Below are 17266 nucleotides of genomic sequence, written 5' to 3'. Positions count from 1 at the left end.
TATAAAGAATGGTTTAACCAAAAGCGATGGGCCCGTAGAAGAGCGTGAGTGTTCTGAACTTGCTGACCTGAAATCAGTTGTGTTCTTTGCTTCAAACAATCTTGATGGACTCGCTGGGGTATGTAAACAGATCCCAGAACTCATCCCAATGCAATGCGGTCAACTTCCTCCTGGAGCTAAAGAAGGCGGAGTATCGCTGGAAACATTTGGACAAAATCCCCCAAGGACTGATACAGAATTAGGGTTTTTGTTTGGAAAGAGCTACTATTTAGAAGGTAAGTTTGATGTACTTTTAGTACCTTAACAATGTGAAGGATTAGGAATACTTAGTTCTAAGTCTTTTCGAAGCCACGGATACAACGTTAACAACGAAGCTCGCTCTCCGAAGTTAGTTTCCTACACAGGGGGACTCAAAATTTGATCATCCGAAAATACTGAACTTTTTTTCACTTTGGCTTTTTATGTCACATTTCTATTATACAAAATATGTTTTGCTTCGATTCCTAAACAAGCTTATTTGACTTTCTCTGATGCGCTTAATGTGCACTTAGTGTAAGTAAACCATTTGGTGATGTTAAACCGTGGTTTAGGCCTGTACTGTATTCACCCATTTAGTGTTTAAGATATAATTTTGAACAAATATTTTTGCAAATGTATAGCATACATTGATTGAATGGCGAAGTGCACACCCATCTAAGACGGGACCTATGCTATTGATATGTTATTATTACTTATTTATCTTAACGTATTCGCTTAGCTTTCATACTATGTATCCATATGTGGGACATGTTGTGCATTTACAATAATCACATACTTTAAATGTAAACTGTAACATTCCATAGGTTTGCTTTGGTAATCATTACCAGAGTGAAAGGACTAGCGTGTCAAACCAAGCTGCAAAAATCCTCCAAGCTTGTATCAACAAGCACAAACTAAACGCTATTAAATTAGTCTGCAATTCAATTAGATTTACTAACCCCTCCAACAAATTTCTGCAGAGCCTGTACTCAGATCCTGGAGCCTCATTTAGAAAAGATCTGAATGTAATGATTTTTAAAATATGTTCCCAAAACACAATTTTAATTCACATATTTAATGCTAAGTGTTGTGTGTGTGATTTCCAGGGTGTGGGCTGCCAAGGACAGAGTCGAGGGAACACTCAGAGGAAGAAGGGGCTGATGGGAATGTTTCACCTGACACTACTCCTACTGTGGCCATGGAGATGACCCCAGACAAAGAGGAATGTGGATGAGCTGTGCGCCAAGGTCCAACATTTAGCCTGCGTATCTCTTCACTGAGCCCAAAGAGATTTGGTAAACAAAGATACCGTGTACCCGTCCTGCAGCTAGATTCTGCCATACTAATGTCCAGTCTGGTCTGGGTGTTCCTGGCCCTGATTGGGCCAGGGTCTTCAGATGCCCACAGTCTGTTCACCTGTGAACCAATCAAAGTGCACCGATGCCTGGGGATGCCCTACAATATGACCTTCTTTCCCAACATGATGGAACACTATGACCAGGACATAGCCGCCAGCAGTATGGAGGTGAGTCCTTACACATCGAAACACTGTTGATGCAACCTTCCTTCCACCTTCCCTTGAGCTCATCCCTGACCTAACATGGTTGGAAAGGTGGAAACATGGGCTTCTCTACAGTAGTAGATCAACCCAGTCATGTGAGATCAGTTATTTTTCTGAGAAACGTAGGATGTCGTTTAGATTTTATTACAATCAAATCCCCTTTTGTTGGCATAGAGGCTGGTCCAAGACTAGCGCTGTTTGGCAGATTGAACCAGGAAGAATATTTGCCATCATTCCAAGAGGGGTCAGAAATTTGGATAAGATAATATGCATTTGCCAAGCAAATGTTTGAGGCAAAACAAAACAAAAAAACTTGTGTCTTGGCTATTGCTATTTTTAAGACACCAGTACAGAAAATAATCTATTTGACTCTCTAAACAGTTTCAACAGCATTTATGTGTGCAGTAGTGTTGGGTTACTTGTGGTGAGTGTGGAAGTGAATAGGGTTTTGCTGAAGGGGTCTTTGTGTGGTAGGTTTCTGACAGAAGCATGGTGAAGCTTCTGATTTCAGAGCTGCCTCTCTCTTTTCCTCTCTTTCTTTCTCTCTCTCTCTTTCTCCCCCTACTTCTCTCGCTGTGCCGCAGGCAGGGAACTCTGCACACTTTGTGGTGGAGAGCCTTTGATTTAGAGAGGAAGGGGATAGACACACCCAGACTCACACAAAGGCTATCCTGCATTCTGCTACTTTGGCTCTCTCCTTAACTCTTTCTCTCTCTATTTCTATATTATCTCGCTCTCCCTTCTTGATCATTGTTAAGGTTCATTTTTTACTATTGTGCTATTATATAGGTTAGCCTATCCGGTAGCATGCATCTAGATCTGTTACGAAGTACAGTTTTCCATTTAGTACCCTGCATCAAATGAGAATGATTTATAAAATGAGGCCATTAGTGGAGTGTTTTGAATGGAAAACACTTTTCCACAGTAAGGTGTGTTCCTTTTAATAGCGTGCCAAGATTCCACCAGGCATTGACACTCTTTGAATCCTGTAGAGGACAACCTGGGTTGGAAACACAAGCTGTTGACCTACACAGCTCACAGCAGTGAGTGAAATATAGGCTGTTACATCTTCAGTGGGGATATGTGGTTGAAACCTAGTGCAGAGATGTTAGCCTATGTCCTGCGGATGAAAACATTACAGAAGACCCCCCCTCCCCCCAAGTCTTAACAGCCCATATATATTAATGTACAGAAGCCCAAGACGAGGGGAAATAAAAGTCTGATTTTAGTGAGAGGAGCTCATTGAGGAGCGAGGGACCTCCAGGGTGCTGGGACAAGGAGGCTCAGAGAGGGAGAGAGGGCAGCTCTGTACCCCAGCGGCCCAAGGGGGACCTGGGCAGTCGCCAGGCTGGAGTGGAGGATAGAGCGGCAAGAGAAAACATTCAATAGTGGGGCTGTTTGACTTGCCCCGTTTTCCCCATCGTAGCTGTATGTGTTTCTGTATGTGTTTCTGTGTGTAGTGTGTGTAGTGTAGTGTTTCTAATCCATTAGAAGGTTTTGACTTGTACTGGCGGAGCCTAGTTCTGTATAATTGCGTTTGTAATCTGGACAAGAATGCTTGATAACCCTACATGTGATACAAAGTGTCCTCTGTATTAGGCTGATAAAGCACCGCATAATAAGCTTGCCAGTCAAGCACCGTACTTTTAAGTGTTGAACCTGTGTCATTGGTCCGTGATGATATCTGGGGGATTGTGTGGGATTACCCTGACTACCTGTGTTGACAAACACGACTGAGTTGGTCTCAAGGCTAAGCAGGAGGAACAGTTCTGGTGGCGTGAGACTTGGCGTTGAGTGACACAATTTGACAGGCCTAAGTCCACAGAGCGCTACCCTATAGCCTGCGTTCGAGTGTGACTCGTTGAGGGGAAAGGCGCCGCACTGCATGTGTGGTCTTCCTCGTCACCCTGGGCTGTTTACTCTGTTAAGCCCACATTAATCTTCTGGATACAGAACACATGTCACAGACTGTGGCCACTTCTCTGTGGGCACTGAGCTGGGACTACAGGCCAGATACAGTAAACCACCTCCCTCCACCCCTTCCCCCCCCCCTCTCCCAGCCGTACCTGATCCCCCTGACTACTGGAGTGTGTGTGTGTGTGTGTGTTCAACCCCCAACCTCCCCACCCCCCTCACACACACACACACTCCAATCTGTTGAAAGGAAAATAATATAAGAGCCAGCCTGTGAAAGGCGTTCTTTGTGTGGCAGTACAGTACCAGCTCTTCTACTATATGCCCTCTACTGTAGCCTGTTCTCTGTTGCTACCAAGTCATGTGCGCAAGAAACTGAAACATGCGTTCTATTTCTGGTGTTGCTCATGGCGAGGGATCCTCAGTCACCTTCATATGGCGTGGTAGCCAATGAGGAAGCAGCATGTTGAGTGAGGCCAACACTCTGCTTGTCCTGATGTTAGCATATGATTGAGAATGATGCAAGGTGTTTTGGATGTTTATCCTGTTAGAACGATTTCTGGATCAGATGTCTGCTCCATTTTCCTGAATGAATAACCTGCAATGCTGATAAGGTTCTAATGGTTCTAAGGTTTTCTGACCTGGGTATAGATAATGCCTGGCATTAAACAAAACATTGCTGTCAATCACCTCTTCCTTTTCCTCTGTTCTTGTCTCCCTGTAGCCCTTCATGCCCCTGGTCAGCCTGAAATGCTCTCCAGATGTGCATCACTTCCTGTGCCAGGCCTTCATCCCGGTGTGCACCGAGGAGACCAAGGTCATCCGACCCTGCCGCGACCTCTGTGAGACGGTCCGCCACGACTGCAGGAAGGACATCGCCACCTTTGGTGTCAGCTGGCCCCCAGAGCTGCAGTGTGACAGGTGAGGTGAGACCAGGTGTGACAGGTGAGGTGAGACCAGGTGAGGTGAGACCAGGTGAGGTGAGAGCAGGTGAGGTGAGACCAGGTGTGACAGGTGAGGTAAGACCAGTTGAGGTGAAACCAGGTGTGACAGGTGAGGTGAGACCAGGTGTGACAGTTGAGGTGAGACCAGGTGAGGTGAGACCAGGTGTGACAGGTGTGGTGAGACCAGGTGTGGCAGGTGAGCTGAGACCAGGTGAGCTGAGACCAGGTGAGGTGAGACAGGTGTGGTGAGACCAGGTGTGGTGAGACCAGGTGTGACAGGTGAGACCAGTCGTGGCTGGTGAGGTGAGACCAGGTTTCCCGACAGGGTTAGAACCCTACCAGGGTGACACTTTCAGACCAGCCTTCATGTTGCACTGAAACCTTTTCAGCGTTTAGAGGAATTGTGCACTTCTGCTATCTGATAGGCTGGAGCCGTGCAGCTCAGATGGCTCCGCCCTGCCCCAGACCACACCCAAGAGCTCCCCTTCTGCCAAGAGGGACATGGGCTTCTGGTGCCCCTTCCAGCTCAAGACCCGTCCCGGCCAGGGCTCGTCCTTCCTGGGCGCCCCGGACTGCGCCCCACCCTGCTCCAACATGTTCTTCGAACCCCACGAGATCCAGTTCGCCAAGACCTTCATCGGCGTGTGCTCCATCGTCTGCCTGGGCGCCACGCTCTTCACCTTCCTCACCTTCCTCATCGACGTCAAGCGCTTCCGCTACCCGGAGCGACCCATCATCTTCTACGCCGTGTGCTACAGCGTGGTGTCCCTCATCTACTTCCTGGGCTTCCTGCTGGGCAACAACGCTTCCTGCAACACGGAGGCGCCCAACGCCACGGTGGTGCTGGGCTCCCAGAGCAAAGGCTGCACCCTCCTCTTCATGGCGCTCTACTTCTTCTCCACGGCCGGCACCGTGTGGTGGGTCATCCTCACCATCACCTGGTTCCTGGCCGCCGGCCCCAAGTGGAGCTGCGAGGCCATCGAGAAGAAGGCGGTGTGGTTCCACACGGCCGCCTGGGGGGTCCCGGGGGCGCTCACCATCGTGCTGCTGGCGCTCAACAAGGTGGAGGGCGACAACATCAGCGGGGTGTGCTTCGTCGGCCTGTACGACCTGGCGGCGCTGCGCTACTTTGTGCTGGCGCCGCTGTGCCTGGGCGTGCTGGTGGGCCTGTCCCTCCTCCTGGCCGGGATCGTGTCCCTCAACCACGTCCGCCAGGTGATCCAGCACGACGAGCGGAACCAGGAGAAGCTGAAGAAGTTCATGATCCGCATCGGCGTGTTCAGCGGCCTGTACCTGCTGCCCCTGGTCACGCTGCTGGCGTGCTACGCCTACGAGCAGAGCCAGAGGAGCGCCTGGGAGAACAACTGGGTGAACGAGCACTGCCAGGAGTACAGCATCCCCTGCTCTCACAAGGTGACACGCACTCGCCGTCATGCCGTCACATAGTCTCTCCAGGCACGCTGACCCACACACACACACTTCCACGCACTCGCTCTTAACGGTTGTGCTGTCGTTGTCTCAGCCCCCGGAGGCCAACCGTCCGGACCTGTCCCTGTTCCTGGTCAAGTACCTGATGACGCTGGTGGTGGGGATCTCTGCCGTTTTCTGGGTCAGCAGTAAGAAGACCTGCTCCGAGTGGGCCTTCTTCTTCAACAGGACACGCAAGAAGGAGTAAGGACACCCCTCTGAGTGACATAAGAATGAGTGGACACATAAGCAATTGTGAATGTCACTATAGTGTTTTTACACATACATTTGATTGTATTGAGTGATTCCACAGTTGTACATCCTTTACTGGATGGACAGTAAAGTCTTGTTCTCTGACAAGACTTTACTGTCTGACTCTCTGACTCCACCACAAGCAGCGAGGCCTCCTTGTGGCGGAGATCTGACCATGACCGTTGCCCTCTGCTGTCCCCAGCCCTATCACGGAAAGCCGCAGGGTCCTCCAGGAGTCCTGCGAGTTCTTCCTCAAACACAACAACCGTGTGCAGCACAAGAAGAAGCACTACAAGCCCAGCTCCCACAAGCTCAAGGTCATCTCCAAGTCCATGGGCACCAGCACAGGGGCTGGAGCGACCCCCACCGCCCCGACCGCCAAACCCAACCACGGCACATCTGCCCTGGGCAATCACGACCCCCGTCTCCAGGCCTCACAGTCGGAGGCTCGGGCGTCTTCGGAGGCCTCGGGAAGGGAGCCTCTGGAGAGGCTGGGGTCTAGTCGCGCGTCCCGGAGGGGGGAGAGGGAGAGGGAGGCGGGCGCTCCCAGGGAGGGGGGAGAGAGGCGTAGTAAGACGGGCAGCTCCAGCAAGGTCAGCAGCCGAGCGGAGAGCTTCCAGCGGGTGACCGAGGGAAGGTAAGACATCACCATACCGAGAAACCTCAAGATACAACTTGAACGGCGTGAAACGACGATTTTGTCTGTTTCCCCTTCTCTTTAGAATGACGCCCAAGAGTGACCTGTCAGATGTGAGGCAGCTGCCCATCGGACAGCAGCACGCAGCTTTGAACCAATCACACAGCAGCAGCATGAAGGGCTCCGCCCCTCACCTAAGGCAGGTTGTGGAGGGGAGCAAGGACAAGGACGGCAGCTGCTGAGCCCGACGCACATCCCTTCAGTCATCCATTGGTCGATCTTCCACCCAGTCATTCATCCAGTTACCCATTACCACAGTCATCCCTCTCTCTACGGAGTATCTCTGTATCATCCCATCCATCCTCCAGAGGAAACATAACAGCTCATGCGCCCGGCGGACAACCACTCATTCCTACATCCATCCATCCAACTGACTTTCATACTACAGATAAACCACTAAATGTTCTAGACACGCATGCTCACTATGTCCACTATGACCCTCTGACTCAGCTTCTGTACTTTAACAGAGGTCAAAGGGCAGCACAACCTGTCAGAACCATAGTTACACTTCCTGTTGACCCTGAGGTGTATATGTCAGTGGATCCACATGGGAAGATACAGTGGGTCACTCGGGAGGGAGTCATCTTTGTTACAGTAGCATAGCTGTATTGGTAGGCTGGTCTGGTTAGCGAATAGATCATACACTGGGGAATTTCAATATGTAAACTTTCTTTTAGGGTTAGCATAGCAACAATCCTTCACTGGACTAGTAGTATATACACTGTGTAAACATGCTTTGATGGGGTATGTAATCATTTGATGTGAACATTTTTTTTGCCAAACAATCACAAGCTAAAGAAAGTCTAACTGTGGTCAAGAGTTTTTTTTATTTTATTCCAGTCATGTACTGTAAGGAGACTACTGTATGTTGTGAATCAGTGAGAATGTTTTTGTAAGTCTGAGCAAAACCCTGTTCATCTGTATGTTCATTTATACATAAATGGCCATTCACCCAATGACATACCATTGAAATTCCTCTCACTTTGCCAATATCTACTGTGTTTTATATGATCACATTTGATTTCCAATACCATTTTATTGCAGAAATAACATTTGTTTACTATATGTAAAAAGTTTTTTATTACACCGAATTTCAACCTATTCATATTCAACCGTCTTAAATTTCATGTCTTCCATATCTTGTCCAAATGGTATACAATCTCTAAAGAGTACAAGCTTTATCCAATCTCTAGAGAATGTGGCTTGAATAACTCAATGTCAAGCTCTTCAAAGAGCATGCAAGTGCAGTGAATGTGTGACACAATGGCTACGTGTTAAGCGATCACAGGTGTTAAAACACGTTCAACAGTATTGCTATGTATTTTTCCCATATGCTAGACGTCAACTATCACAGAAAAAGAACATGTAAAGCACAATGTCTTTTATTAGTCAAATTTCCTTGCATTCAAACGTGTCATTGTTGGGTTTGGCGCTTTGTTCGAAGTTTCAGACTGACAATTCTTAATCCATGAATAGTGCTTTACATATTCCCTTTGTAAGTATTTTCCTTCAAATGCTTCTGGGGATTATTGGGTGGCACATTGTTTATTTGAATAGCGCTTTTACATTCTTATGTACTGTATTTGCATGCCATGTGCTCGGATTTGGGATTATTGATCTCCCCATGCCCTAGGTCTACTGCTAAGTACATGTCTGTTCTTCAGCAGGATATTCGAGTATGGAGCAGCCACAGAACAAATGAAACAGCTAAAGGGAATTTCTGTGCTTGTCCTCTCTCTCTTGCTCTCGTTTTCTCTCTGTGTCTTAAGTTCTCAAAGTCTCGTGGACTTTTAAAAATGTGTCTCATAGATTTTTATGTTCAGAATATTTTTTTGTGAACTTTAGTAGTGTTATGTACCTATTTCATACGAATTTTATATCGATTACATTTCCTCTTGAAATAAAATACAGTTGAAAAAATTTACTAAACCCTCATGTGTATCGTGCTGTGTAGTCTAATGGTCATGTTTTTAGTTTAAAGAGTATAATCGTAGCGAAGAGGCAGAACTTAATTATTCGGTCTGACTGCGCACCCCGTTTCCCCCTCGTCTTGCACATTGAAAATAAGTTGCTGGCTGCAGTACAGTCTCCAGTAGGCTACGTCCCCGAGCGCCACGGTAGTGCTCACAATACATTTTAGGAATCAAAAATGATTTCTCTTCTCGGTCGTCTGCTGTTCCTCACCTGTCTCATCCTACCTCTTCACGCGATAGAGAAGGTAAAAAACAGGGGATTTCGCCAAAAAGATGCAGAATTCAATAAGGTAGGACTCAATTATTTCGTCTCCAAGAATGGCACAGATAAGACCCTTTATTTGTTTCTATATTGAATCGCATTAATACTGCTAACAACTTAATATGGTCGGGTTTATCTAGCCAAATACCTGCAGCTATCACCTGCTTCGGACTGATTTCCCTGTTATCAGACACAGTTTTTAAAGCGATTTCACAGGAGTTTGGACAATTGATGTGGGTATGACGTTGGCTAGGGTCCACCATTCAAATGTTGACAAAAGCGGAGTTCCAGACGGTCAGGAAGTTATGGGGTCTGGCGGGTCCTCTGTCTGTACACTGTAGGCTTCTGTTAGTAGGGTAACTGTGTGGGTCTGGTGCATATTAATCTTCAGGACTGATCAATCGATAAATCAAATAATGACTCTGTTGTGAACTGTATGATAGTGCGACTGTGTAGTGTACTGTTTTGTACAAGCCACTTATAGTATATATCCCCCCCCCCCCCCCCAAAAAAAAGTTAAAGATGACAATTTATCTTCAAGGACCAATGACTTACAACAAAACTAAATACCACTACAAGCATATTACAATCAGGTGAGGTGTTGTTGCTACATGTTGTATCAGTGTTGGATCACTGGCATGTTTTAAGTGCATGTGTATGAGTTTATTCGCCACCTCTTGTCTCATAGTGCACTGGGAACGATGCAGACAAGCCCAACTGCACAACACATGCGGCAGAGCCAAAGCATGCTGCAGAGGCCCCTTATGTGAACATGGTATGGCACCCTCTTCCCAGCACCCCTGTCTCTGCTAGTGTTGTTGCAATTCCCTCACCAGCTGTACAATAAACCTTCTGACTGAAGATATTTCAAGCCTCTGAGAAAGTTTCTGGTTGTTTCAAATTTACGTTCAACACACTAGTAGATGGTATACAGCACACGTATTCTGCCTGCCCTCTACTGTAATTCAATTCACTTTATTGATCCCACAGGAAATTCAAGAATGGAATAAGATACTGATTCACCATGATATAGGTGTTAATATTAATGTGATAAACATTTGACAAATACATACATGATGGTAAAATAGTTTGTTATCAGACAGCTGCTAGCTTTGACCACACCAAAATCTCAGCTAATAGATTGTTGGTAGGGATCGTCCAAGATCGTTGGGAGACGTTTCTGACTTGGGGAAGGTCTAGGGAGAAAAGGACCAGAGCTGGAGTGAATTTGCGTGGGATTTTGGCTGATTCACAGCACTGATTCACTGGAAAACTTTGTGTGTGTGTGTGTGTGTGGACGCATGCCTGTGTCTGTGTACAGTTCAGCAGCCTGCTGTAGTCTGGTCTGGAGGTTGATGGCCAACTCAGCTGTGTAGCAGAGAAGGAACACAGAGGCTCTATTCATTACCTTGAATCTTCTCCAAAACACTAAAATCAAACCCCTCATAAAAATCTGAGTCATGCCCTTAACTTTCTTAATTGACCAGTTGCGTTGTACTCATTTACTCGGGGATAATGAACACAGTATACAGAGTTAAAGAGGGTCTAAGGTACAAATATACCCATGTTCCCAATTCCCAATGTTCAACCAAAGGATGGGGAGACTCGATTGGAGAGAATGTAATGTTGTATAACCTAACTAACAGACTAATGGGTCTGAGTACTGTTCCCCAAAGCAGTAGTCAGACCACTGGGTCTGTCCATTGAAACCAGTGGAAAATCTCTGGATTCTCAACTGGAGGCGTATGGAGGCAAGCTCCTGCTAGCGGGAGCAGCAGCAGGGCTGCAGACAGGCCAGACCGCCAGTCTGTAGAGTGAATGAGGAAACGGTGATGTCAGCCTCATGCCTTGTCCCCCAGAGGAGAAAGAGAAAGCAGACCCTCAGGTGGCTGGCTCCTACTGATGGTCTTCCCAGCCCCAAGCTTCTCTCACTCTCCACCTGTACCTCTCTCCATTTGTCACTCATTAAAGTCTAAGTCTAAGAAATACTGTAATTTCACACCACATTTTAAATTGGAATCCAACATTCCTAAAGTCTCACGCCATAGGGTGATGGGAAACACGTTTCTCTCTCACTCGTTCTACTTTCACGAACACGTTCCACAGATAAACATGACGTCAGCTGTTATTTATCTACAGTATCTTTTAAACACTCAAGGGTTCTGTCCTCTGGTTAACCTACAGCTGCCTGGACAACTACAACCTGCCAGGCTAACGATGTGCAGGGTAGCTACTGTGGCCTGTCTGTGTGTGACTCACCATGACTACGGAGCATATGCTTGAATAGAGGGGGGCAGTGAGTCACTGGGAACTGAGGCCACAGGCTTGGATGGAATAAGACCTTCTTGATTAACTTGGTCTCTTTCTCTCTTTCCCTCCCTCTCTTCCTCACACACACACCACTTTTCTTCCACTCGCTCACTTTTGTTTATATGCTGTACTCCTTCTCTTCCTCCTCCTTCTCTCCCCCCTCGACCCCCCCCCCCCCCCCTCCACAGTACCACAACTGTCTCCAGGGCCCGGCAGGGACCCCTGGCAGAGAGGGCAACCCTGGCAGCAACGGCATCCCCGGTACCCCGGGCATCCCAGGCCACGATGGAGTCAAAGGGGAGAAGGGGGAGTGTGTGAGCGAGGTCTTCGAGGAGCCCTGGAGACCCAACTACAAGCAGTGCGCCTGGAACTCCCTCAACTACGGCATCGACCTGGGGAAGATCGCCGTGAGTTCTCTGGCACTGGTGTGGTCGTGGGGCGGCGCGCAAGATCGCCAAGTAGACTCATATTTTCTCTCTGCTGCCCCCTGCAGGACTGCACATTCACCAAGCTGCGCACCGACAGCGCCCTGCGGGTGCTGTTCACCGGCTCCCTGAGGCTCAAGTGTAAGACGGCGTGCTGCCAGCGCTGGTTCTTCACCTTCAACGGGGCTGAGTGCAACGGACCCCTGCCCGTAGAGTCCATCATCTACCTGGACCAGGGCAGCCCCGAGCTCAACTCCACCATCAACATACACAGGACCTCCTCAGGTAAACATACAGAGATTGTACTTAAATCTACCACCTCTATGCCACTTGCCTCTCTCCTCTGTGTGAATACCTTTCTCCTGTCCTATTGTACCTCCCTTCTGCGTCCCCCCCGTTCCTCCCACAGTGGAGGGTTTGTGTGAGGGCATCAAGGCTGGTCTGGTGGACGTGGCCATCTGGGTGGGGACCTGCGCTGACTACCCCCGCGGTGACGCCTCCACAGGCTGGAACTCCGTCTCCAGGGTCATCATAGAGGAGCTGCCCAAATGAGAGCCCCCCCCCCCCCCCCCCGGTGGCTAGCAGTCCAACAGGGTCTGGAGCCCAGATACAACACCCCTACAAAGGACACAGTTGGTCTCATCCGATTTGACGATGTTCAACTCAACAGAGCGTCTGACTTTTCAGTCTGTTCCGATATCACTGCTGCCAACTTGAATTTTTTTCAACAGCATAGTATATCCAGAATAGTTTTTTTGAGATACAGTAGCAAAACCATGGATTCTGAGAAAGTCTTGTATTTTAACAACCAAAAAAAAGGTTGCCTGTTTTTTTCTAAGCGCCAATAAAGTTTGAATAAACCCTTAAGTTATTTTGTAAGAATGAATCCCACTATAGCACTGTGTACATATCACTGGACCAACAGCCTTCAAATTCATGAAATCAATACAAAGAATGAGGTTGCACTTCTTTAAGACCAAACAGACAGGAAACACAACCGACCAGGATGATAATCAAGAGCAGAAGTGACTGCTACTAAAAAATCAAAATGTCCAATTCTCACACACACACACCACTCGAATTGTTGACTATAAAGAAATACATTAACAGTGGACTGTAAAGAAAGACATTAACATTCAATCTGTAAAATAAAAGTTTACTACACTGGCACTTAGACAGATCTTTGAGATGTCATAAAACAAAGTATTGAAAGCCTGCCAGACTTTGAACCGGACTGTATTTCTTGTGCGTATTCTAATATAGTATGTTAATAAATCAAGTATTATTCATTTGCTGTATGAGCTATTGGTAATAACTTAAATTTAAAAAGAAACAACCAAAACATTCACACACCCATGCAATGGTACCCTGAGGATAACAAACCTGTCTTAGATAACCCACTGGAGATGTAAGGAACACTCCGCTGACAGTTATAGCAATGACAAACATCACAAAATGATAAATTATGTTATCTAACTTGTAATAAAATCGGCATAAAAAGATAGTTGTGGATTCATCACAGCATTCAAGTGACTAAAAGAGCAGCCGAGGCCTCTGGGATTGGTTGGTTTTTGACTGTTTCTCTCCACTTCCTGTACATTTCCAGGAAGTACTTGTGATTTGCTCATATGGTAGGGCAAGGGCATGCATTCATAGGGCAGACAGTAAAAGCTGTCTAGGAGTGGTGTCTCTTAAGAAGGCCTCTCTGAGTAGGAGTGCTGATCTGGGACATTGCCTCTTGCAATCCGAATAAATCTCAAACGTCTGATGATCCTTCTAGTCCAGCACTCTTTGTGACCACAGATCCAGGATCCTTCACTGAGAGCACCAGCCAAAGTGTGGAGCACAGCGCAGCCCCTCCATAGTAACGCATTCTTCCACCGCCTAAGGCCTAGTCCAGGAAAGCACGTGGTAACTTGGACTGTAAATATCTGTCTGTAGCCGTTCCCACGGGCATTCTCAGATTGTCTGCCCAAGAAGGAAGCGCGAGACGTTCTCGTAGACCACGAAGGTGATGCAGCAGGCAGGCGTGACGCGGATCAGGTTGGGCACGATGCCCTTGTAGAAGCCCGTCGCACCCTCATTCCTGTCCAGGAGAGAGTATCAATCCATCACAGATTAGACTTCACATCTGGATGCCCTTATCCATCCATATATCTATGGATATGTCCACATCCATAGTCTACCAGCTGTGCCTCTGTTGATAACCAACAACCGATCAAGGTGTGGAGCTAGGCTAGGCTTGGTAGTATTAGGTTAGGTGTGAGGCTAGGCTAGGCTAGGTAGTATTAGGTTAGGTGTGGGGCTAGGCTAGGTAGTATTAGGTTAGGTGTGGGGCTAGGCTAGGCTAGGTAGTATTAGGTCAGATGTGGGGTTAGGCTAGGCAGCTTAGGTTAGGAGTGGGGCTAGTGTAGTTTAGGTTAGGTGTGGGACAAGGCTAGATTGAACTAGGTTAGGTATGGGGCTGGGCTATGCTTCAAGCATGTCTCTGGGAACCCATCTAGTGGGCTGGCCACCACATGTTAATGCGCATTAAATCAAGCTACACGTGGTACAGTTCTCATGTTCTCACCTCCAGGTTCTCCTGACGACGTCCAGAACCCCCTGGTACTGGTTATGCTGGTCCTGCAGACGGGCCCTCACCACCTGGTATGGATAGGTGGTTGCCACGGCAAAGATCTTAGACAGGGCTGCCATGGTGATGTACTCCAAGGGATTCTGATGTTCCGATGAAGAGAGAGATGGAGGAAGGGAAGGGGTAGAGAGATGAGGAACAGTGAAGAGGGGAAAAGGGAGAAAGCGATGGAAGAGGGAGAGAGGGAGATGAGGAGAGTGCAAGACATAGTTGGGGAGGGTCAGAGAGTCATTTCTCTATGAGAGCGGCAGCAGCTCTATTAACTGTCGGTTAGCTTTACGAGTGATTTCAAGGTTTATTGGCCGTGGGCTGAGTTATTAAAACTGAGAACATTCGCAGACACTTTGTGGTCGATGGAAATTTCCTCTTTCGTCACGCAAGTTTTATTTTCGTTTTATTTACGTTTTTATGGGAGTTGGCAGGCCCCACCCCTTATTACGCCTCGTTCTATAATGAGAAGGAAGGAAAGAAAAAGCAGGATGAAGAAAAGAAGAAGATAGGCAAAAAAAGAAGGAACGACAGTAGGAGAGGAAGGAGAGAAGGAGACAAGCGAGGCAAGATCCCCGCACGGACCTGTCGGCATGACCTGAGGCATGTGTGACAGGTTAGGCACCTCACTTCAGCACTCACCAGCTTTGCTTCTGAGGCCATATTCCTGTACTTGTTATAGTCCCTCTTTAGCTCCTCGTAGGCCATGAATTGCAGCGCCCCGTGAGACGTACCAAACAACCCCGGAACGAATCCCTGCAGGAGGACAGAACTCGGGTCACGCCTGGACAAAAAACAAACCCACCCCACCCAGTATCAATAATCTCCTGTGTGTGTCTAAAACCTGCTGGGAAATATTGCCCTCTTGTGGTATTCCACCAAGCACATCACATAAGAGCACATCCCTCAATCTATACCTTAAACCCTGACACCTGAAATCTAAAAGAATCAAGCCGAGGTGTAGGCCTCACCCTATACAGCCCACGTATCCCCTCATAGCGGTAGATCTGGACCAGGGCATCCACCATGCCTTTGTACTGCTTCCTGCTGGGGTCAGCACTATACTGCAGCACCAGGCGGGTCTTGGTCACCCAGATAGGGTTGGTCAGTGTGAGAGTCATTATCCCTGGAGCAGAGGGAGAACAGGGGTTATAATAGTACTGGTGGAAGAAGACCTGCTACAGAACAGAATTTCAGATAGTGGATCACAGCTTGTTGATCGAATTCTAGAACTGCAGCTGACATCAGAGCAGGTCACTTTGAAGTCATTCAATAGCCTAATTAGCATATATATAGTATACGTGAAATAGGGTCAAAGTCCACGAGTGGACAACTCAGTTTGGTCCATTCGAGCTGCAAATGTAAAAGCCGTTTGTCTTGACTAAATGAAGCGGGCGTGATCGCAGAGGCCTGTCACATTATGGTTTAATTAAGGTCACTTGAAGGTTACTGGAAACAGGGCGCTCAGTGTCCTTACTTCCTCTACCATTGTTGATAAGGATTAGGGTAAATTGGGGTGGGTAGGGGAAGTTGCAGGGCTAGGGCATGCAGGAGAAGGACTGGGGCAGGGAAGAGCAGGACTGGGGCAGGGAGGGGTAGGACTGGGACATGACTAACCAGCCTGGGCTGCAGACAGCAAATGCTCTGTGGCTGTCAGCTCCGTCTGACGACCCTCCTTGGTGTAGGCCTTGATGGCATTGTAACTGTAGGTCAGATAACACAACACAGCAACATTATTAGTTTGTACATCAAATAGAACAGCAGATATTGTAACATTAATACAATGATGTCATAAACACAGGTAATTGCTACTTGTGGGTGAGGTCTGAGAATTGCATACAGTAAATGGAGATGTGGCTAATGCAATCTTTATCTATGCCTACACTACCAACCTCTCTGGGCTACAACCCCTTCCCGCCAGAAAGCTTTAAAGTCACAGTACTTCCCCCTGTACTAACCCTTGTACAAAACCTTCCCACTGTACTAACCCTAACCCCCCCCCCCCCCACACACACACACACACACACACACACACAAAATCATAGACTTACAAGAAGAAGTAGAGTCCCCACGAGGCTCCTGCTCCCCAGATGTTAGGTGTAACTCCTTGGTACAGGCCGCGAATTCCTTCTTGTTGCAACACGCTGCGCATGCAGTGGATTATGCCATCGTATTTGGGTCTCAAGTTCAGACCATCACTCACTGCAAACAAGTAATGGCAACACGGTAGCCTACATTTGTCAACTGGATATATTTTATTACTTTGTATAAAACGTGGTTGTTATGACATCAAGACACTGGAGGCAACGAGGTTAAAAAAGGCCGTTTAGGTACTCTGTCATGACATTTACAAATTTAAATGAGTTAAACCTCACATGGTCACCTGAAGAACAAGGATGAACACAACCGGGGTTAAGACTAATTTCACCAACCTGCAAACCTGATCTTGACCAGGTCTAGAGGGTGTAACAACAGTGTTGACACGACTCCCCCGCTAAGTCCTGCGGCTAGATTTTCCACTTTGACATGACTGAAGACGTTCTGGATGTGTCCTGTTAACGAGAGCTGTGTGCTTGATCCGGTTACAGGATTCTCACTCGGAGCCGGACTCATGTTCTAGCCAGCTAGCAAGCTAGAATCTAGCTACAATTTACATGTATATCTAGCTGTGTTATTCAACAGCATATGCCACTAGTATACTATAGGTTGATTTCCCCGATCCAGTAAGCAAATAATAGAGGTGACAACTTCATATTGACGACATCTGAGAGAACCACGTTTTAAACATGTGGCGTGGTGGATTGACGCAGTTGGCACAGG

At 47.5% G+C, this 17266-nt stretch overlaps 3 protein-coding genes across 4 annotated transcripts; 2 read left to right on the top strand and 1 right to left on the bottom strand.

The window, feature by feature from the left end:
• Nucleotides 1-195: 195 nt before the first annotated feature.
• On the top strand, nucleotides 196-8766 carry fzd6 (frizzled class receptor 6). Its single transcript, XM_067238781.1, has 7 exons — nucleotides 196-275; nucleotides 1125-1543; nucleotides 4218-4414; nucleotides 4863-5850; nucleotides 5960-6108; nucleotides 6359-6793; nucleotides 6879-8766. Exons 2-7 carry the CDS (start codon nucleotides 1364-1366, stop codon nucleotides 7033-7035), a joined length of 2106 nt encoding a protein of 701 aa, XP_067094882.1. The 5' UTR covers nucleotides 196-275; nucleotides 1125-1363; the 3' UTR covers nucleotides 7036-8766.
• Nucleotides 8767-8963: 197 nt separating this feature from the next.
• On the top strand, nucleotides 8964-12690 carry LOC136944177 (collagen triple helix repeat-containing protein 1-like). 2 transcript variants are annotated; one of them, XM_067237832.1, is made up of 5 exons: nucleotides 8964-9116; nucleotides 9777-9863; nucleotides 11587-11805; nucleotides 11892-12108; nucleotides 12233-12690. In XM_067237832.1, the coding sequence occupies exons 1-5, from the start codon at nucleotides 9003-9005 to the stop codon at nucleotides 12373-12375; spliced, it is 780 nt and encodes a 259-aa protein (XP_067093933.1). In that variant the 5' UTR covers nucleotides 8964-9002; the 3' UTR covers nucleotides 12376-12690. The 2 variants fall into 2 exon arrangements, with proteins under 2 accessions (XP_067093933.1, XP_067093934.1); XM_067237833.1 differs by lacking the exon at nucleotides 9777-9863.
• An 88-nt stretch (nucleotides 12691-12778) lies between these two features.
• LOC136944176 (solute carrier family 25 member 32-like) lies at nucleotides 12779-17242 on the bottom strand. The gene is made up of 7 exons (XM_067237831.1): nucleotides 16879-17242; nucleotides 16498-16648; nucleotides 16064-16149; nucleotides 15418-15572; nucleotides 15089-15202; nucleotides 14396-14541; nucleotides 12779-13909 (listed from the first exon to the last, which is right to left on the bottom strand). Exons 1-7 carry the CDS (start codon nucleotides 17057-17059, stop codon nucleotides 13783-13785), a joined length of 960 nt encoding a protein of 319 aa, XP_067093932.1. The 5' UTR covers nucleotides 17060-17242; the 3' UTR covers nucleotides 12779-13782.
• Between the last annotated feature and the right edge of the window lie 24 nt (nucleotides 17243-17266).

The sequence above is a fragment of the Osmerus mordax genome, chromosome 6 (assembly GCF_038355195.1).
Source record: "Osmerus mordax isolate fOsmMor3 chromosome 6, fOsmMor3.pri, whole genome shotgun sequence".
NCBI classification, from domain to species: domain Eukaryota; kingdom Metazoa; phylum Chordata; class Actinopteri; order Osmeriformes; family Osmeridae; genus Osmerus; species Osmerus mordax.
This window is presented reverse-complemented; position numbering and strand designations above follow the sequence as displayed.